Source organism: Guillardia theta (assembly GCF_000315625.1).
Source record: "Guillardia theta CCMP2712 unplaced genomic scaffold GUITHscaffold_63, whole genome shotgun sequence".
Taxonomy (NCBI): Eukaryota; class Cryptophyceae; order Pyrenomonadales; family Geminigeraceae; genus Guillardia; species Guillardia theta.
This window is the reverse complement of record NW_005434611.1, coordinates 284580-305444: the sequence shown is the minus strand read 5'-3', so window position 1 is coordinate 305444 and position 20865 is coordinate 284580. Positions and strand designations below refer to the sequence as shown.

The 20865-nt window shown below is 50.2% G+C and overlaps 8 protein-coding genes across 8 annotated transcripts; 2 read left to right on the top strand and 6 right to left on the bottom strand.

The window, feature by feature from the left end:
• Nucleotides 1–800: 800 nt before the first annotated feature.
• On the bottom strand, nt 801–2154 carry GUITHDRAFT_164522 (hypothetical protein; the record flags this gene model as incomplete). The annotated part of the gene is made up of 3 exons (XM_005827902.1): nt 801–1691; nt 1742–1831; nt 1881–2154. 3 exons carry the CDS (start codon nt 2152–2154, stop codon nt 946–948), a joined length of 1110 nt encoding a protein of 369 aa, XP_005827959.1. The 3' UTR covers nt 801–945.
• A 715-nt stretch (nt 2155–2869) lies between these two features.
• Nucleotides 2870–3644, bottom strand: GUITHDRAFT_153968 (hypothetical protein). The gene has a single exon (XM_005827901.1). It carries the CDS (start codon nt 3509–3511, stop codon nt 3008–3010), a length of 504 nt encoding a protein of 167 aa, XP_005827958.1. The 5' UTR covers nt 3512–3644; the 3' UTR covers nt 2870–3007.
• Nucleotides 3645–4622: 978 nt separating this feature from the next.
• GUITHDRAFT_142374 (hypothetical protein) lies at nt 4623–5647 on the bottom strand (the record flags this gene model as incomplete). The annotated part of the gene is made up of 6 exons (XM_005827900.1): nt 4623–4757; nt 4782–4865; nt 4954–5039; nt 5087–5238; nt 5303–5360; nt 5641–5647. 6 exons carry the CDS (start codon nt 5645–5647, stop codon nt 4623–4625), a joined length of 522 nt encoding a protein of 173 aa, XP_005827957.1.
• Nucleotides 5648–6645: 998 nt separating this feature from the next.
• On the top strand, nt 6646–7427 carry GUITHDRAFT_153967 (hypothetical protein). The gene is made up of 4 exons (XM_005827899.1): nt 6646–6846; nt 6893–6954; nt 7002–7082; nt 7137–7427. The coding sequence occupies exons 1-4, from the start codon at nt 6835–6837 to the stop codon at nt 7297–7299; spliced, it is 318 nt and encodes a 105-aa protein (XP_005827956.1). The 5' UTR covers nt 6646–6834; the 3' UTR covers nt 7300–7427.
• A 1780-nt stretch (nt 7428–9207) lies between these two features.
• On the top strand, nt 9208–12306 carry GUITHDRAFT_112979 (hypothetical protein; the record flags this gene model as incomplete). The annotated part of the gene is made up of 20 exons (XM_005827898.1): nt 9208–9648; nt 9707–9778; nt 9833–9871; nt 9933–9984; nt 10039–10084; nt 10343–10421; nt 10468–10514; nt 10584–10634; nt 10681–10906; nt 10951–10980; nt 11180–11230; nt 11273–11350; nt 11401–11458; nt 11511–11581; nt 11631–11675; nt 11718–11777; nt 11832–11881; nt 11929–12007; nt 12067–12110; nt 12153–12306. 20 exons carry the CDS (start codon nt 9208–9210, stop codon nt 12304–12306), a joined length of 1773 nt encoding a protein of 590 aa, XP_005827955.1.
• A 184-nt stretch (nt 12307–12490) lies between these two features.
• On the bottom strand, nt 12491–14044 carry GUITHDRAFT_56704 (hypothetical protein; the record flags this gene model as incomplete). The annotated part of the gene is made up of 9 exons (XM_005827897.1): nt 12491–12606; nt 12643–12763; nt 12952–13095; nt 13143–13192; nt 13238–13352; nt 13488–13582; nt 13625–13706; nt 13753–13815; nt 13901–14044. Coding segments are annotated over 9 exons (930 nt in total), but the record flags the coding sequence as incomplete, so codon positions are not given.
• A 1925-nt stretch (nt 14045–15969) lies between these two features.
• GUITHDRAFT_112977 (hypothetical protein) lies at nt 15970–16431 on the bottom strand (the record flags this gene model as incomplete). The annotated part of the gene is made up of 1 exon (XM_005827896.1): nt 15970–16431. The coding sequence occupies one exon, from the start codon at nt 16429–16431 to the stop codon at nt 15970–15972; it is 462 nt and encodes a 153-aa protein (XP_005827953.1).
• Nucleotides 16432–19210: 2779 nt separating this feature from the next.
• GUITHDRAFT_112976 (hypothetical protein) lies at nt 19211–20738 on the bottom strand (the record flags this gene model as incomplete). The annotated part of the gene is made up of 9 exons (XM_005827895.1): nt 19211–19256; nt 19396–19446; nt 19495–19544; nt 19586–19662; nt 19718–19832; nt 19883–20024; nt 20180–20301; nt 20352–20469; nt 20584–20738. 9 exons carry the CDS (start codon nt 20736–20738, stop codon nt 19211–19213), a joined length of 876 nt encoding a protein of 291 aa, XP_005827952.1.
• Nucleotides 20739–20865: the final 127 nt, after the last annotated feature.

The following is a 20865-nucleotide window of genomic DNA, read 5'->3' as shown; positions in this document are numbered from 1 at the left end:
GTCCTCTTCTCCTTCCACTTGTCCTACCCTAACTCTCTGTCTTCAAGATGGGAGCTTCAATCATCGAGACCTACCTCGACGCGACCGATGCCATCAAACAGGACCTCAACTCGCCTTCAGTTGACTTCTCTATCCAACTTCTCCTCTCCTTGCGGAGGTTGAAGGTAACTGCCTTGTTTGTTCCTTCCTCCTCCTAACCCATCCACTCAGGAGAACGAGAATCCTCCATATTCGTCCAAGTTACATGAGGTGGGAAACAAGAGATGGGCTAGTTTGCGTCCTGACAATGTCTTGCAGTCCGTTTCACACATTCTGTCTTCGTTGGAAATGCCACATGTCAACGAATATCCGGTCTTTGGAGGTGTATTTCACATAGGTCAGTGATGATCAGATGCTCTTCTTCACCTCTCATTCTCAACTCTGTACAACCACATGGCAAACAACAACGATCTCGCTCAAAAGACCACACACACGTATGCTTGTGGAAACAAGATGATTTCAGTGCAGACATTGTCTTACCCAACAACATGGCGGTCGAGGTGGATGGACCAACACACTTTTATGTGATTTTTTTGAATGCTTCTTCTATTTTGGCAACTGCAACTGAGAGTTGTTGTTCAGATCAACGAACTTGAAACCTTGAACGCTGAAACAATCTTCAAACACAAGGTAACACAACACAACCTCACACATGGAACGCTGATGACCCTTCAGCTGCTCAAGAAGTTGGGGTGGGATCTGATTTCACTTTCATACAAAGATGTAAGAGCTTTTCTTCTCGTTTATCTTTTTGTGTTTTTCCTCGTTAATCTTTATGTCACAACAGTGGGAATCTTTGAAAGGCAGGCAAGATGCTCAGAAGACCTTTCTTACTAACATTCTGGGACAACATTCTTGACTTCACATGCTCAAGAAAACATGATGGGAACATAAAGGAAACTTGTATCATGCTTGACGCGCTCGTTCGCGATCTTCATCTTCCTTAAAGTCCGCAGCCTTCTTGACTAGCTGGTGCACCTGTTTTGTGAGCTCCTCCATCTTCTTCATCAGCTCCGCAAGGTCAGCTTCTTTCTGCTTGCAACCTTGCTCAAAGACCCTCTCGTTCTCAACGGCGAGAAGTTCATTCCCCCTCGCTCTCTTCTGCCTCTCCATCTCGTTCTGCAGCTTGTTCTGCAAGCACTGAGACGCGTTGAGCACGGGATCCATGGACCGTCGGATCACGCTGAGCCTGACCTGACACACGCACCACCTGAAGATGGAGACGAGAGTCTGACTGGAGTGACACACCATCTCCTCCGTCAGGCACTTGCTCGGCTCCTCCAGCACGCTCATCGACGACCTCTTCTCCAACCTCCGCAGCGGCTGCACTGGGGTGGAGGAGGACCGCCGGATCAGAGGAGGAGGGGGAGTTCGTTTCTCCAGCCCCCCCGAGTTTCGCTGCGGGCTGACGTCAGGAGCTTCAGGGAGCCCCTCGCACGCCTTCCCCCCGAGGTAGTGCAGGTCGATGTGGGCCAGGAGCTGAGGCTTCGCCATCAAGGGAGCAGGGTCGAAGTCCATGATGAAGGAGATGAGGTCGCTCTTGGACAGCGTCTTCTTGCACTGCCTCTCCCAGTCGATCTGCCGCCTGTGGTCCACGCTCTCCGCGTTCACGATCAGGTGCAGCAGCTCCACTGTCCGCCTGATCGTCGGGGCTGCAAGCAAGTCGTTGAGGACGAGGAGCGAGAGAGGAGGGAGGCCGCACCTGGGTCTGGCATTCGACGGAGTTTATCCAAATCTGATTTGCCGAGCTGCTGTATGATGGGCCTGATCTCAGCGACGAGCCTCTCGCTCTCTGCGCGCCCAACGTGAGCCGACCGGAAGCTCAGGGAACAGACTCTTACCTCGCAAGACCTTCTCCATCCCCTTGGTCTCAGTTTGCAGCAGAGCGATGTTGTTTGTTGCAGCCTTGTACTCCTCCCTGTTGAAGATGATGTCTGCACGCGCCTGGTCTAGCATCTCCCGGCATGATTGCAGAGATTTTTCTCTTTCATGAATCTCTCGTCGCAGCGTTGTGATCTTTTCTCGCAGATCTCTTCCCTTGGGGAGATTCCATGCTATGTTAAGCCAGTTTGTTCCCTCCACGCTCTCTGGATCTTCGAGCTCAAACTCGCCCATGGTTGAGACTTGTATGTTGCGTCTGGAACCTTCCTCTGGCCCTCCTTTTCACTCTTCCTCCCCCCCCTTCACCCCTCACCCTCTCCCTTGAGTTCCCGCAGCTCTCTGATCCCGACTGGTATGCCCTGCCTCTGCACTGCTACTCAATGTCCTCTGTTCTACGTCCTCTATCCTCTACCTTCTTTCCTCTCCCCCTCCTTTCTCTCCCTCCTTTCTCTCGCTCCCTCCTCTCTCCTCGTTATCGCTCGCGTTAGATTGGCTTACTCCTTGTTGGGTACCCTTTTACTCCTGAAGAAGGCTCCCGCCTTTATTCCTCCACCCCCAAGACCTTCCTGATTTTTTATTGTAGCTGAATTATACTTTCAATAACCTTGACCCATACCTCTTTGCCCTCCCCGACACAGGTAGTTTGCTCAGTTTCTACAGCTTGCGTGCAGGAGATAAAGTTCTGTTCTTATGTGTAACTGCGCCGATGAGACGTAGAGGGTATGTACGTCATGATCGTGACAGAGTGACGATCATGTGGATGAAGGGGAGAATAAAAGGAGGAGGAGGAGGAGGAGAAGGAGGTTCCGAGAATCTTCATGATGATGATGATGATGATGATGATGATGATGACAAAAAAAATGTTATGAGGAGGAGGAGGAGAATACCAGAATCTGGGTGGAGGGATACACAGAGATACAAGAATCTTGATTACGTGGAGGACAAGAATCAACATTGAATCTCTCGTAATAACAAATCTTAAAACACCAACCTTCCCTCTTTCGTTGCTGATTCGACAACAACCAAGTTGATCTCTCAAGTTCCATGCTCGACATCTTCTTGTCCATCCTCGAAATTCTCACCCACTTCAAACCCAGCGATGTTCTCCCTCCTGATTGGTGACGAACTTGGTTGTAGACTCTCTGGCTCGATACCGACCAAGAGAGCTCATCATTGACGTGAGATCGTCCGCGTTGGCGGCCCCACTGCTCGTGCTGCTGTCCACGAGGCTGCTGCCGAATCTGAAACGAACCTTGAGCCTCGGCTCTCGCCTGTCGTCCAGGTCCTGCCAACTCATCTTCATGTGGAGCTTCATGCTCAAGTCGTTGTATCTTGTCAGGCTGGACAACCGCAAGGCTGGCTTCACAGTAGCAACGCATCGCCCAGGAGCGTCTTCCATGTCCTCGAACAGCTCCAAGGAAACAGTCATCCTGCCGAGCTCGCTGCCATCCATAGAGAATGTGAAGTGCTCGCCCCACCTCGCCTTCGCGCTCAGGGAGTCTCCACGATCCATGCCAGTCAGCGCTGGCTCTTCGCTCCGCAGCCCAACTTCGATGGGGACTGCCCGGGTTGAGAACGTCTGATAGAGCATCTCGTCGTCCCTCAAGGTCAGGGCAAGGAAGAGCGAACGAGTCCTCGAGTCTGCCGGCAAAGGAAGGTTGCCTGCCTCCATGACCTCGATCCTGATCTGACTCGCTCCGACCTGACGCCGCTCAGCGAGAAAGGAAGATCTGCTTGACTTGCTGGAGATTGAGTCCGAGGACAAGTCTTGAACGGGACTCACGCTCCATTCAGAGGTCTGGTGAGAGAGCTCTGTGATCATATCTTCCAGCCTCCTGGCAGAGACGATGTTGCCTGATTTGTGTTGAGATCTTCAGCAACAAGAAATAGCATCGCTCTCACCTGCTTGAGAGGGAGGCACGACGTAGTAGGGCAAAATCTTCAAGATGAATGTGTCCTGCCCAAGAATCTTGCTGACTTGTAATCTACGAGAAGACACCCCGAGGTGACGAGATAATCTCAAGACAAAGTTTGCAGAAGTGATTCCCACTTCAACTTCCGGTTCTTCTTCTTCATCCTCTCCATGCGGGTCCAACATGTGCAGGTGTACCTGTAGAAAAACGATGTTTTCGTTCTCAGGGGAGGGAGGAAAGCACGGGTCATCCTGCTGAGGGGTGAGCGTACGAGCAGGCTGCCGTCATCGTCACCTTCCAGCTGAAACTCCTTGAGTCTCCATCTCGACTGGGAGTTCGAATGATTTGCTCCAATGCATGAGAATTCAGATGCTCTGAGAGTTCAACCGGCACGTCTTGCACCCTTGCGTGATTCGTGATTTCATGTTGAATGAGCACAGGTGCATTAGATGAATGACTGCATCAAACGCTCTTATCAACTGCCGTCTTTGTATCACAAAGATTTCTTCACCGTTCGTTCTTCCCTTTCGAGAAAGTAAAGCTGGGGGGAAATTCCGTAACGCAACCAGACTTGAACCATCCTGCTGAAAGCCTCAGCTGAGCACTGCGCGAACTTCTTTTCATCGCCTCTTATCCTCTCATGGACAATGGTGTCCCCTTGGCGCATGACTACACTTCCCTCCATCCAGCCATCTGAAGGCTGTTAGACAGGTTCCAATAACCTCGATTTCATGTCTGTCTCACCCGTTCCCTCTCGCCAAACAGCAATGATGTCCTGAGGATCAAACCTCAACAATGAAAATCCTTCTGTGGAATCTCTCGTCTCGTTGCAAACGATGGCAGAAGCAAAGGCCATGGGCATCCGGTCTCGTTGAACGGGGGGCATCGACTCTCTTGGGCCCACACAGTCTGCCGGAAGCCATCCTGCTCCGATGTCATGTGCCTCACCTCTATCACGACAACAACCTTCATGCAGCTTGCCCCCGCCATGGTCTCGTGGTAGAATGGAAGCAAATACCCAACCTCGACGACCTGATGTGCTTGAAGTTACACATAAGATTCTTGTTGACCTACAGGTCTCACCATGGAACTCAACAACAACCTTTTGACCTGCTCTCACCGATGCAATCGAGCTGCCCTTGTAATCTGCATCATCGAAGTCTTGGATGGCATGCGTGATATACCATCCCTGCAAGCAGGCCTCTCCTGTATCACATCTGAATACCACCAGCATGTATCAATCGATCTGTTACCCAACTCCTTCACCATGGCCTCCCTCATGTCCCCCTCCTCGCTTTGAAGCAGCTTCTCTGCGAGAGCCGCAACTGCAAAGTCTTGCGACAGCATGAGCCTTGCCAGTGTGCGGACGGCTGTGTACATGAAAGAAGCTTCCTTGAGGCGCAGCCTGGTCAATGGTACGGTCTCGAGAGCAAACAAGCGCGCACCTGGAAGTGCAAGGTGTTGTGTACCTCCATCCCTCTAAGAGCAAGACCACAGACTGCTGCTGGTAGAGTTGAATCGGACTAGCTGCAGCAGAGGATCACGCGATCATGATGATCGGATTGGGATTTCAACCGTGAACAGTGCAAGGCTCGTGAGCGTCTCACTACTATGATATCCGACAGCACAATCACATCCGGAGTCCCTCACAGTCAGCTACTGAATGGCATCGACTTTCTCAATCAATTTCCCAGTCAGTGCAACTCAGCATTCGATCAACGACTGTGTTTGTGCCGACCGTCGTGGAACAGCCGCACCCGGGCCGCCGCTCAGCACAAGTCAGCAGCCTCCGGCCTCGGAGTCACACCGTCCATGAGGAGGGGGCGAGTCGGATCTCTGTTGCTCTCACGCGCTCATGCTCCCTCCCTCCCCTCCTCGTCCGCTCCGCCCCATCGAGGGCATGAGAAGCCGCTCAGCAGGCTGCTGGATCCGATCGGGCCGCCCGAAGGTGCCGTGACTACCAGCTAGAGCAGGTGTTATATGTTTTATAATGTAATTTCTAACTTTTAATATGATAAAATATATCAAAAGATATTGGGAGTTTTGATAATCTTTACTGATTATAAAATTGATATTTTTTGTTGGTACACAGAACAGGTTATAGTCAGCAATGCTTGTACCATACACGTGGTACATCGGCTGTCTACAGAGCTAAGTTACCAAACAAACAGTATTGATATTTTAAATAATTTATTTTATTTTGTACCACATCGGTAAACAATGTACAAGGTTCATTGTACGGGGGAATGAATTTTGAAGGGTTTGATGCCTCATCCCCGCTCAAATCTCTTCACCTGCCTCGGCTTGCTATGGCTTACGCCCCGCTTTACGTCCGCTCTGCATGCGCGGCTTGCGAGTCTCTCCCATCCTCACAGTTCGCTTGAATATTCAAAATTATCATACACACTCTCTGATGTGATCTTTGTTAACATGTTCTCAATCGATTGATTTCAGACAAACTGTCTCTGTCTAATTTCAGTTCAGGATTTGAAGTGGTGTGTGTGTGAGCTGTGATTCATGCATTTTTGTGTTCAGCACTGTGATTTTACTTCAGAGTTATTAGTGACAAGTGAAGATATCTCGCTTTAGCGCATGAAGGCAAGTTGTTGGCGACGTCTTTAACTGCTTATTTTTCTCAATAGAAAAGTCTTGAGAGCAAGTGTCTTTCGTTGTCCTACCGATTGATTGTTATTTATATGTATTTCTTTCTCCTTTGGAATGCCATGCCACAGAGCTTCTTCAAACAAATGCGTTGAATGGTGTCCTCTTTCCAGCATCATTTCCTTGCTGTAATCTGAAGAAGCTTGGATCCAGGAGGATGCTCTCGAGGGCATATGGATTTAGTCGGCGTCTCATTACCGCAGCGCCAAGACTGATTAAATCGAATCACAATTTCAGTACGACATATACAAACAGATCGTTTTCAAATGCAGCAGTTGAAACCGCGAGAAAAATCAATGAGCTTCGCAAGTCAGAGCGTGGTAGCGTTTCCAAGGAAACTATGTGCATCAAAGTGAGTGGTCATCAAAGCACGATTCTTTCTTACGATTGCACTTCAGGAGGCGTTTGATCTTGTTGACGAGGATGAGAATGGGGAAATTGATCGTCACTGCTTGAATAGGTATGTTGAACCGTTGCACAGAGTGGCTGATGTTGACGTTCTGGCAGCCTTGCTGTTATTCTCGCAGATTCAGGGCATGGGGAAGTGCAGGAATTGAATGCAGCTTTGGAGGAAATCAACGCTGGCAAGTGAGTCTTCGTCGCATTTTGATCGAGCTACCAAGTCATGATTGAAATTCACAGGGACGGTGTTATCACCAAGCAACAGTTGATTGACTTCTGGAGCAAAAAATGCGCGACCATGGCACGTTACAGGAAGCCACCAAGGAGCTCTGTTCAGGATTCAATTGAACTCAGCGACTACATCCTGGCAAGAAAGCTTTGGCCAACTGGAAAGCACAACTAGAGGCATCTAATGAAAATCAACGTTCGGAGAAGTTATACTTCTAAACATCCTGGATCAAGCACGATTTACATAATACTGGATTTGAGATAGATGCGTTTTCCTGAAGAGAAGTAAAGCTTGGTGAAACGAACATATACAGATCTAAAGCCATTCATTCCCAAACAAACCTTGCTTCTACCAATTATGCACTTGAACTTGCTGGCGAGGCTTCAGCAGTTGCAGGAACGGCAGTTGCATCTACTGCTTGGTTTTCCTTCCAAGCTCCGATTGAAACGAGGAAACTGGACAATGGCTCGCTCTCGTTCATGTAAGCCGTTCTGCTTCTGCGCCAGAAAACTCGGCAATCACTGCCGTCTGTATTGCACTCGCGATGCCATGGATGGAAAATCTCGTACCAAAGACCCAGCGTAGAGAACATCAGTGGTTTCTACCTACGAAAAAAACATGATAGGAGTCAGGAGCGACGCAACACAGACGGCAGAAACTCGTGTGACGTCAAGGTAGGAATAAGCGTGAAATCTTAAATAAGAGTTGGATTGAAAATCAACAAACATAACAACATCGCTGTATCGATTCTTGCGTCAGACAAGCGTGACACGCTGACACATGGAAAAGCATCAAGTCAAAGATCATTGCAGGCACTACGGACATCCAATAGATCTATCGTATAGCTTTGCAAGTCTCCCACTGCCCTAGTCGCCAGTAGCGCTCGTCAACGCCATTCTGCCTTGCTCGCACTCAGGATGGCTAGATTGAAATCATCTCAATTTGCCACAGTATCCCCTCCTCCCTCCTTTGCACATGATCGCAGCTCGGATTCACTCATACTCTTCTCTCTCTAGCTCACGGTTCGTTTCTTGCCGGCGCTCAAACTCGCCGCATGCCCAAAATACATTGACTAATTTGACATTTTGCTTTACTCAACTGTCGGCCGGGCCGGGCCGGGCCAATCCGAGCGAGTCACACTGAGATTCACAGAGTCACCTGTCAGTGTCCGGTCACGATCATCGCCAAAACACTGTCGCACTGGCCAAGACAATCACCGTTGAATGAGTTGCAGTTAGGCATGATCCAGGCTGACTCCCGCTCCCGGGGCCAATCGGGCCGGTGACCGTCCCCCCGAGGCCCGGGAAGGAATACTGGGTGCCGGGCGTAGCCAATTTTTAACTGACAACTTTGAGTAAAGAATTGAAGTTCTCGCCGTTTGGCCCGGCCTGTGGCGGATGCCCCCGCGGCGACCGTCGGACACGGACTCAGTGACTCGGCGAGCACTGCAAGGCCCCAGCGCTGGCCTCCGATCTCTCGGCCTCCAGTCCGACAAGACGTCTCAGGTGATCCGACGTGCAAACGCATTCGGAGTCCGGTCCAGGATCTTTTGTCAACTCAAGGCCTCCCTGTCCTTCGCCGCAGTACCACTGATCATCGCCGGGGTGGCATTCCGGTACTATGCGCCGGCGTCTCATTCCTTCGCCGGAGTTTGGGGGACAGCAGTCGGCAGGAATAGGTTTGGTTCTCGCTGTCTTTTCTCTTCTCGCCGTTTGGCCTGTGCGACAGTGTCAGGGTCAAGCCTCCTCGACTCTCCTGATTGTCCTCGTACTGCTTTTTAACTTAACTTTGAGTAAAGAAGGAATGCGACTGCTGGCCAGTAGTGAAAAAGAACACAAGGGGATGCGAATGGGAGCGGCAAGGGACTGTCCTCCTCGGTCCTCCTCGTTCTCCTCGCTGTTCTCGTCATCGAAGACACGGCATGACAAGCAACTGACGCCTGCTCTGATGTGGATCCTGGGGTTTTCACTCCTTCTTGGTACCACTGACTCCCTCAGTCCTCGCTGGTGTGAGCTAGTGCCATGTAGATCGGCGCCGACATGCATCTATGTGAGGGGAGGAAAGGAAAATGTGGCAAGTCCCATGTCGATCTCTTCACATGAGGCAGGAAACGATGAGTCAGAGAGTGTGAGCGAGCAAAGCAATCGAAGCAATCAAGATCATACCGATGATGAAGAAGGAGAGGAGTTAGATGAAGATAGTCAGAGATTTGAGCAACTTGCTCATAGCAAATCGCAAGAGGCAGATGGAAAACGTTCCCGAGCTCAACTGTCAAAAGAGTTCTCTGCTACACCGTCATCATCAACTCTGCAAGAGGGTTCGGATCCCTTCAATGGGGGATCTCCTGGCAAATCTAGAGACATCGAAGAGGATGGTACTTCGCACTTGAACACAGAGCCATACACGGAGCAACTCAAATCCATGGATTTGATCGAATGTCTGAGATTTTCAGCGACCCAAGATGGCTTTTACACGGATAACACCTACAGACCAGCCTTTACATATCTGATTGGGAGATTGCAGGTGACGTTCATGTTTATAGTATTTGTGAGTCCGCGTTGTTAGGCTGAAGTTTGCAAAGGATTATCTCAAAGAGTGGGACCCCTGGAGCAAGTATTTCATCAGAACCTGTCTTCGAAACGACGATGCGCATGTCCGCTCTGTCCTCCTTCTCTTTCGATCAATTCTTAGTCTTCTTGGTTGTTAGGTTTCAGAGCTCATGGCAAAAGTGAGAAGAGACGGCCAAGTAAGTCTGCGAATGCATCATCCGGTTTTTCTTTGGATTTGAATTTTGATGTGAATGCTAGAATGCCAAGATTCAAATCTGGGACAAGAATTGGATGGATGTGTCGAATTTCAGTAATTTCATGGCGCTGTGACAGATGAAGCAGATCTGATAGACGTTTTCAACAGCCGATCGAGAGATTATTGACAGGGTGGCATCAATGTATGGATTCAGGTACGAAGAGTTGTTTCATATCTCGATCTGATCCGGTCACAGCTGTACATTGGATGCAACATCTAACAGCAGTGGAGGTTGAGAATTTTCTTGATCGATCGAGAAATTCACTGACGAGTGATTTTGAATGTTGTACCTGCCAACAGACCTCAACACTCAAGATCTTTTGAATGGCACAGGGCCATTCCGAAGTTTGATACAGAAGTGAGTGTTGTGAGTCGTACTTTGCAAGTTCTGAATTTACCTTGGTTGCTGCAGTTACTTGTATCTGTTCGATCCTCCTGTCATCGATGAGAAGGAGTCTCAGAGGTTGAGAGAACTGCAACTAGAACTGAAAGTGACAAGAGCTTTGCTCTACTTGCTGCTTGTCTCATGTTCATCAGGTCCATCACTCTGCAACCGAAAGTGAAAGATTGAATGCACAGCTCTGGTGAGCGCCTTTTACTTCACCGTCTTGCGATTGCTGTTGGAAATGAATCTTATTTGTTGGATTCTGTAGGAGATCCATCGAACAGAATGACATATTCTATGCCAAGAAATATTTGGAAAGGTAATTATTCATCTACCTTGCAGCAGGATTTGATGTGATGACAAAGAGGGGCCGATGTCAACGCGATCGACTCTTCTGATGGGATGGTGAAGACTTTGAAGATGTCATCGCCTCTCCTTTGTGAACTGTTCAACACGCACAGGCCTCTTTACACAAAGCTGTCTGTCTGGGACGATCTGAATGTGACAATGTGTCGTGTGCTGCTTTTGCTAAGAGGAGCTCATGCAGTGGTTGCTCTTATCTTGGAATATCCGGCAGTCGTCGATCTCCAGGTCTTGTGAGAGAAGAATCGACTTGTGTTCTCACTAATGTGAAGGATGCCAACATAGGGAAGACTGCACTGATGGTTCCAACTCAACTTCTCATGTTTCGCTTACACATCTTACCTGCATTCTTTCGTCTAGATGTCCGTTCAGCTCGGTCACTACAACATCACTCACGCCCTTTTACGCGCTGGAGCCGATCGGATGCTCAAAGATCTCAATGGCCGATCGGCACGCACCAACATTGAATCCTCTTCTTCTTGCTGAGTCGCGTCATATCAGATCTTGCATTATTGCGCGCTCTGTCAGAACCATTACAAGAAGACAGTGGAGGTAAATTGCAGGATTCTACACTTTGATCTGATAACCTAGCAGTCCATCATGCAAGGGTTTGAGCAATCTGGCAAGCAGCCGAACTTTACACAACCTGACAAGTTTGGAATGTCCGCATTGGTGTTTGCAATCATCTCCTCAACGGGGTGTTTTCTGATGAGAAGGTAAAGGACTTGGCGTACTATCAAGGGCGGTCCTTCGTGTTTGAGTACTTGGAATCGATCGCGGGTAGCAAAGACTCGCCTACTTTGACTTGAGAATGCTCACTCTGACGTAGAAGGGAGGAGTGGTCTCAACACGGTGATCGGACATGATTGGTCAAAACCTTTCAAACTGTTCCCTGCCCTGAATGTTAGGACTCACATCTAAAGTCTGTGCGCGGCTAATGCTTGACGATCAGGTCCCTCCGTACGTCGACAGTTCAGACTCGAAGTATGATCCTCAGGTCTCAAACTTTAGCTCGCCTGTTGCCTTTGAACATCAGCAGGAGCCGCTTGCACAGGAGTTGAGCAGGGTTGCAAGACACCTCGACGAGAACTTTACGTTGGTGCGCAGAGACGTTTCACTTCGGTCATGAGACAGTGATGATTTTGATGGGCAGGAAGAATGCCTCTTAGAAGAGAGAGAGGAGTCGAACCCATCAGATTGGGAGTGAGACGAAAGTTTCGATTGTTGCTCCTCTTATCTGCCTTCTAAAGACATCCATCGGAATCGAGATATCGGCCATACCGAACTTATAGAGGAATCGGCATGACAGTCTGGTCTTGCGCCATTGGAGTGAGTGAGTGCGTGTTACAGGTGCGAGCAAAGCTGGCGCTCGGAGGTTGACGTGGAAGGGATGCGACTACTTCGACCACAGGAGATTCATGTCCATCGACCGGTAGTGATGATTGTGCTCTGCTTTATTGATGAGTGCTTTCAGCGCGATGCTCGCCCAGATCTTGATTCACCCAATCAGAAATCTCAAGCCAGATGCTGTTGCCAAACTTGGCAAGAACTTTCTGAGGTTTTGTGCCAAGTGTAGGATGGCAGTGATGAGGGAGATGCGAGACAAGCAGAGAAGGGTTGATACATGACTTACTAAAGTCCGGCAGTATCAACGCCATCATATCAGCTCAAGTACATGAGCTTGTCTTCGAGGGAGATGTCGGCGATGACATCTCGAATCTCTCTCAGCGACATGTCGTTCAGTCGAGCCCCCATGCCTTGGATCTCTGTGCTCACCTGCACGTGCATTGTTGTCACCAAGACAAGGAACGGCTCACAACTCACCGGCTCGTCGGTCTCGTCGTGTAAACCTGTGAAGTAAGAATGAGCCAGCAGCTCGGTGGCTGACCTTCTCATCGCACTCTCAAACTGCATCATCGTCAGGCAGGCTGGGTCGGCACTCGTGTTGCTCACCTGCAGCGTACAGTGTAAGAGGTGGATAGTTTCGGCGTCGGCGTCAGGAAATTGAGTCTCCCAGGAGATCTGAGGCTTCATGGGAAGAGATCTCAACAATGCGAGAAAGGGAGTACCCAAGCCGCTGTAGTTCTGTATCGGAAATAGCGTCATCGCAGAAAACACAGTTAGAGGATGGGCGAACAAAGCGATGTCAGAACAGTTCGGACGGTACAGTACCGGACAGGACAGGATAAAGAGGAGGGGAGGTGGATGGCGGAGGGGAGAGGGAAGGAGGAGGAAGGAGGAAGGAGGACAGTAAAGAGGGTGAGGACGTGAACCTTTCTAAAGGATGAAGGCCGACCGCAGTATTTCACGATCCTCTCGATCATGTCCATCGAGTGAGAGCCAGGGAAGAAAGCTCTTCTACCTAACAACTCTGCGAGGATGCAGCCCACGCTCCAGATGTCGATGGACGTGTTGTACTGCAGAAGCGTGAGGAGACGGGAGGGGAGGGAGGGGAAGAGAACACGTCTGAATCTCCCATAAGCACCTCTGGAGCTCGGTACCAACGAGTCACAACTGAACGAGGATGTGACTGCTGACGTCATCGCATGCTCAAGTCACCGTATGTGGTCTTTGGCGCACCGATGTCGTCGACCGCCAAGCCCAAGTCGCCGATCTTGAGATCATAATTGGAGTTGACAAGGATGTTGCTTGGCTTAAGATCGCGATGAATGACCTGACCGGAGGGTGAGAAACAAGACAAAGACACACGTGCTGAAAGGCAGCAAGGAGGAAACGATAATCATAGTGATTGTGAGATGATAAAATCCTTTCTTGTCTTCTTGTTCATCAAACCCTCGGATTTTCATACCTTAGCAGAATGAAGAAATTTGATTCCTCGAAGAATCTGATACATGAAAATTTTGACCTGATCTTGGTTGAGAGTTTGTTTTGATCGGATGATACCTGTACATGGTCATGTTTCATGTCACTTGGCTGCAACCTCACGATGCAAATCAGTGTCCATGATCTCCATGACAAGAAAGACACTCTTGAAGTCCTCTCTCGACGTTGGGAAGAGGAAAACAGACTAAGAGACTTGCGGTCATACGATGGAGTGTCTTACTTTGATTCACCTGCAGCTGTACGATGTTCTCATGCCCGGAGAAGTGTCGAAGACATAGGATCTCCCTCAACAACTGAGATCGCAAGAGCCCCATCAGCACGTTGTCAGGAGGAGAAGACAGACTGTGGTGCACATTGTGATTGAAAGACATGCCCAACCTGAAGAGATGCTGGTTGACTCCCCGAGGTTTCACAGATGGCCTTGATCGCAACCTTGTTCTTGGTCCTCCTGTCCATTGCAGCGATGACAGTCCCGTACGATCCTTTGCCGAGTTTCTCGATGTACTCAAAGTGATCATCGATGCACTCGAACGTCTCTGATGCCTCTGGTGGACAAGCATCGCAGCCTTTCCCTTCCTTTCCCTCAAATCTCTTGCCTGCCTGTTGTCTCGATTTCTCCCGTGCCAGCCTGTTGGCTCGAGGTCGGAGATGATATTGAACGTTCACGTCCTGCTGCTGGAGCGGCTTTCGCTTCTCGTTTCTTCTAGCCATTACACTCGCAATCTTCTCCCCTGTTGAGATCTGTCAAACAGATGGAGCAACGAGCCAGTATACACAGGGTGCCACGAGGAACGAGGGGTTCAGGGAGTACAACGGAGAGGTCGAGGCGGTACCCGTGTGCTCGACGTTCTCTGTGTCATGCTGTCTGAAGGAGGAGACTGATGTGCTGCTAGTCATCATCCTGCAAGTCTTGTTCGCTTCTTCGCTCGATGTTGATGTTTTTTTTTTTGTTTGTTGAATTCGTAACTTGTCACTTCCCATGGCCCTACTTGCCGCCCCAATGCGGCAGAGGCGCATGAGAGGAGGGGGAGAGGAAGGGAGTGGAAGGGAGGGGGAGGGAGAGGAAGGGAGGGGAGGGGGAGGGAGAGGAAGGAAAGGGAAGGGAAGGGAAGGGAAGGGGGAGGAAGGGAAGGGAAGGGAGGGAAAGGGAAGGGAAGGGAGAGGAAGGGAAGGGAAGGGAGGGGGAGGGAGGGGAGGGAGATGGGGGAGAGGGAGGGGGAGGGAGGGGTGGGAAGAGGAGGGAATGGAGGGACAGGAGAAGTCGCTGGGAAGGATGCAACGCGCATGAGGAGGAGGCGATGGGAGGGAGTGAGGAAGATGGAGAAGGGGGGTGATGGGGTTGCGGAGGGGTAGGGGCAGAGGGGTGGAATGGGTCGGTGAGGAGAGGAAGCTTGATGGCAGGGGCAAGACAAGGAAGAGATGTTTACATGGCAAGAGAAGCATTGATCAGTAGAAGTGACTGTGTCCTGAGAGCATAGAGGATGACATCGGAGTTGCTCCCCCCCTCCGTTGAAGCTGTGACGAGAGCATGCACATGCCAAATGACTGATGATGTAACATGTTGCACGAAGTGTGTAGGTTGTGGTATCTTGCAGCACAAGGAGAGTCAGGGTTGTCAGTGCTGCATGGGTTCAGCAAAGTGAGAGGAAAGATGTGATTGAGTCAACTGATTAGATGATGCTGGTCAACGGGTTTCCACTTACATGGCATTTAGCGGACAGTGTCATCAAAGAACTCATAAATTTCCATCTCACAAGTTCAGTTTGTCTTTGTGTTTATTGCCATCGCATCTTGCAATTTTGGTGGTACAAGAAAAATGTATAAGAAAAATGTATAAGAAAAATAAATGTGTCCTGAGCACAGTGGCGCTCAGCATCCATGGGGTAATATTGTCTACCTGATACGAGTACATAACAGCTTGATAAAAGATTGAAGGGAAATCTGCTGCCTTCTTTGTCACCGTCACGACTACACCTCTCATGCTTGCACAGAAATAAAGAAAATCGCGAGAACTGAGAAGAAACTGAAAAAAGTAGAAACTGAAACTGATTGGCCAAATTCTCACGGCACCTGAAACAAGAGTGGCAGAAAAGGTTTGCATGCAAACAAAATGAGAGTTTCCAACGGCTAGGTTTGACCGGATCTGTACAAATGGTGAGATAGAGCTGTACCCTGTTGTCTTTGTCCTTCTGATCTTGAGATCTTCGAAAGGAAAGGCGGTGAAACTTGGTTCAGAATCCGTGTAAAGAAACATGTCTGCTGCCCCCACGGTTTTGTGTGATCGTTTCACACGATAGTTGGGTGCACGTTCATCGTGTTGTCTTCCCCGACGGTGCAAGATGCAGGCACCCCATGCAGAATTTTGAATCACTGCACAAGCAACAGTTCAAGCATTCCTGAAACATTGCCTGCACTGCACAAGCAACAGCTCACGTGTTTCTGGTTTCTCATGAATCCGTGCGCGTGCTATCAACGTTGCTGCTTGAGTACTGTGAGAGAGTTGAGAGCTCAACCACCTGCTCTTGCCACTTTCGGACGCTTTCCCTATGTTGATCGATCAGTTGTTCATGCAGCATCTTCCGAGCGGACGTCTCTTGCTTCTCCTCTCCCATAGTCGATTTCTTGTGCTTTGTTCTTCTCCCCACCGTTTCGTCTGCTGTGAGGTGGTCTGAACCTGGTAAGGATAGAGCTTTTGTTGAACTTGCTGCCTGACTCTCCCGTCTACCTTCGTCGCCACTCTCGTCATCGATATAGTCCATAAACTCCTCTATCCACTGTTGGTCAATCGGAGAATGGCTCTCATAATCCTCCTCCTTCACCAGCTCCTCCTCCTCGTCTGGCTTCTCCTCCTTCACCAGCTCCTTCTTCACCAGCTCCTTCAACTGCTTTGTCTCTTCGCTCTCATCCATCTGCTTTGAAATCCCACCTTGAAGCTTGCACGATGAGGATCTTGTGAAGCAACTCTCGATGTCATGAGAATGTCAATACACTCTTCCCCTTGCCATACAAGCTGACTTGATGGGAAGAGAGCACAGGTTTCAGCCACAGCTCTTTTCGCAGGAGTGAAGAGGTCGAGGCACAACTGCAGCAAGAGGGTGAGTGGTTCGCAAGGGATGATGCTCAGACAATCTCTGTGCGGCAGAGAGAAATCACACTGCATGAAACGCTCCTTCCCTTGACTTGCGTTGATGGCTGCCCTCTCTGACACTCCTCATTCTACGGTTTGACAAGAACAAATTAACCTCGTTTGTCCCAGACTTACAGGTACTCCTCTCAGTCAAGTTCTTACTGCAGAAAGATTTCAACACTTCCATGCCTTCTCTTTGACTCGTCCTCGTTCACCCTTCGTATCTCAATCTTTGTCTCCAATGTTCTTATTATCAGGAACCTGATTGGATCCCAAACCCTTCTGCACGTCAATCCAATTCACCGCGCCCCTTGCTGTTCTGGTTTCTTCCACACTATTCGATTGTCCACAACATTCCTCTTCTTCTCTCCTTTTCGCTCTTTCTTCTCACTCACTTCCTCTCGCGCTTTTCTACTCTCCCTTTCCCTTTCCCTCCAGTCTGCCATTGCGACGTCACGGTACCGCCAATTTTCCTCTGGCGATCTTTACTGCACGCAGGCTGGGCCACGAGTTTGGCCACAACAAAGGCCACGAGTTTGAGTGAGACAACTCCGGATAGCCCCGGAGACGAAATAAATTTTAAAGTTTCGACGGTCTGGAGATCCTGCAAGCCCTCAAGAGAACAGAAGCATCCTTGACTAGACTTGTAGGTGTGTAGACCCGGGGCCCGGTCAGCCAGGGCCGCGGGCCACCGTGACTGCGGGCCGCGGCACCGGGCCGTGCCAGAGAGCGGCGGCCGACTGCTTGAACTTCCGGAAACCGTCAGTGACAGAAGGCCGCCCGGCCGGGCGCCGCGCTTGCGGCCGGGCACCGCGGTCATAGCAATGGAACTGGCAATGGTCTTGCAGTTTGCCCCCGCCGGGGCCTCGACACGGGTGGCGGTCCGGGGCCGCCGGGCCGCGGGCAGCGGCGAAATCAAAATGCGGCGGTACTAGGGCCCGCGGCTGGGCCCCGGCTCAGTCAGCAGCAGATCGGACCGTCGCGGGCCGCGCCTCCCGGCGGCGGGCCCGGGCGGCGCCGCTGGCCTTTTGATCGACTACAGGCTACTGTTAGTAGCTTTTTAACCGCTTGACTCTGCGACACCTGTCTGCCTGAAGAGTTCGACCGAACGCACGTCTCCGAAGGACCACGAGCTCGAGGCTGCTGGGGGCGATCTACATCCATCGGATCGTATCTGACGGCGTGACCACAGACTTTCCCTACAGCGTTAACATCTTTAAATCATTTGTAATTTGGGATCTCAAACACTGCGAACTCGCGTCCCATCTCGTAGCCCTGAAAGTCTCCCCGTCGCAACAGGGGAAAATACGGCTGAGGGACGAACGTTTGTGAAGCTCCATGGCTCCAGAGGGAGGGAGGGAGAAATCGCAAGCTCATCGCTGTGAATATCTCACAAATACTGGGAGGTTGTGAGAGCGCTGTGGATGGAAGGAGAGGAGAGGAAAGGTAGAGGTATTTGATCAACGTTGCTGGAAGGACCTAGGATTATGGATCCTTGACAAGGACGAAATCTGATGCTCGAAGACAAACTTTTCCTGCCCGATGACCTGATGATGGTGAAGGGATTTGTGTCATCGCCTGAATCTGCTCTACCACGTCATCTACAAATGCATTGTAAGACTCGAACATAAACCCAGAACTCCATCTTCCCCATCGCTATGCTCTTCAGCCGTGTAATGTGGTGGATGCCTGATTGTAGTGCCCGTCATGCTTGAACCAGGTGACGGGCAGGTTGCGATACCGCTGAATTATCTCCTTACTAAACCTTTTGGTGACCAAGGACGAAGGATGTGGGACGAAAAGGCTGTAGCCATGTACGCAGGTAGAAGGCAAGTGACCTCATCTTGAATCGCTCTAGAGATGTAATTCAAGGGATGGAGAGAGGCAAGCACATAAGATGTTGTAAGATGACGAGGCGCAGAGAGGAGAAGTGACGGACGAAAGGGAGGCTGGGAGGAGGCACATACTTAGAAACAGCTCGTTGATTAGGAGCATGGCAAGTCATTGAATTCCATACATCATGAGTTTTCCTATTTGACATCACTGCTTCCGGCTCCTTCCCCCGTTATCAATCTTTGTCATCGTCGTCGTCCAGCTCTTGTAACAGCTTGTACACAGGAATTTATCATTGCCTGACTTACCCCAAAGGCAGACATACCTTCTTGTATCTAGCTTCCATTTCTTCATCATGCAATCTCTTCTTCTCCTCTTCTTCTTGCTAGAAGTAAAGGATCAACAAATACAATCATAGCTCGATGAACCGAGTCCAAAGCACCTTCCTCCTTTGATCATGCTCTTGTATGACGGCTTGCCGGTTGGTCCTTACCTGAATAACCACAGGAGAGATTATCATCAGGTTCCCCAATCAATCTGAGACACATACCCAGTTCTGAATGGTCGACAATCCTCCCTCTAACACATCTTTCGGAGGAGAACACACTGTTGGAAGTTACCAAGGCCACGACCATGAAGGTAACATGATGTGATCGGAACCTGGATTGTTCTTGAAAAAGAGCCTCGTGAGAACGGGACACATCGCAACCTAGACGGACGGAAAGATCTTAATCCTGAGCTAGAGCAAGCTCGAAACGAAAGGTCTGAGAGCAACTATCAAGGATCAGCAACGCACCGCTCGGATGTCTTTTATCGCATTCGAGCTCAAATCAAGATCTTGAAGAGCAGTCAATCTGCTAAAACTATAGATAGCGGCAAAATGAGCTGCAGCCAAAGAAACTAAAAAACTCACCTCCCTTCATCTTGCATTTCAAAACGAGGCAATGATACAAGTTTGTTCCAGCTGCAACAGAGTGAAAACGACGAAGACGACTCTCCTGTCAAAAGGTACCTTATGTTGAGGTCCTGGATGCCGTGAAAGTGCTTGTCAATGCCGTCCAACTGGTGAGAACGGCCGAGTTACAATCATGTCAAGCATCAACCTTCTTCAGGGTGAAGTTTACATCACTGATCAGGTTGTGCGAGAGGTCGATCTTCTTCAATGCTGGCAACTCCAGCTCTACATCATCCAGGAGAGTCAGGGGGAGCGTTGTTGCAAGGGTTCAGAAGCACACCGGGGACACGGTTGATTACATTGTTGCTGAGGTTCAAACTTTCCAAGTTAGTGAACCTCGAGAAAAGTTTGGGCACGCAGTTGAGCTGATTGCGGCTGAGATTCAGCGTCTTCACCTGCCAGCAGTCAAGAGGGCGGCAGGTCGATAGCATCCACCAGTCCTTACCCAGTACATGGAGCCGATAGCCTTCCAAGACAAGACGATGTTGGGGTCAACAGGTTCAGGGCGGTCAGCACTTCTTGTGAGATCCCTGTCCTTTGCCTCTGCTCCCGTCGACCGATGGGCCGGGTCGACATCATCACCTCCCCTATCCAAGCAGAGCAGAGGTCAAGACGACACTCGCCCTCCCACAGTGGCGCATACTGATACTCAGAATCTGCGACGCCCGAGTCTCCCACTCCCCGTCCCTCGGGTGACTCACGATGGAGATGGTCAGCGGCGACCTGCATCGAAGAGTGTCACAGAAGGCAGGGCGTTGCTGATTTAGCAGGACTCTCCATCCATTCTGCTCTTCCTATCCCGTTGTTCTCCAGAGTCAAGGACTCCAGAGCTGGACAACTTCGAAGGCAAGACAGAACCGCTTCCTGGACGAGGTCGTAAGCGGCGACATGGACTCAGATGAGACCATCCTTACCGATGTGAGACCAGCTCCTAGACCTAGCTCTGTCAAAGATGTGAACTTTGCTAAACCACCCTCGCTGGGTGTTCCTAGTGGATTTGCAGAAAGAACGAGGGAATGAAGTTTAGGAAGGCTAGACAGCAGTCAGCACAGACGATAACTAGGAGAGGAGATAATCATGACAATACAGGATCCCTGGCCACATAAAATCCAACTCTGATCAACAGCCTAGAGCATCGTTGCTTACTTGGATAAGAATGTCGGCCAGTCTTGCAGTTGATTGGAAGACAGGTCTATGCTTTCACATCGGAAGAGTCCTATCTGTTTGCGAGCATCCGAGTAGTGACGCCCAACGCCCTCGATCCTGTTCCCTGACAGATTCAACACGCGCAGAACCTGCATGCCCCAGAGCTCATCCGGGAACGACGACAGGTCGTTGTGGGAGAGGTCCAGTTGCTCGAGGAGAGGCAGCAGCAGCGAGAGTCCAGGGACAGTGCGGAGCGACAGCGAAGAGAGACTCAGCTCCCTC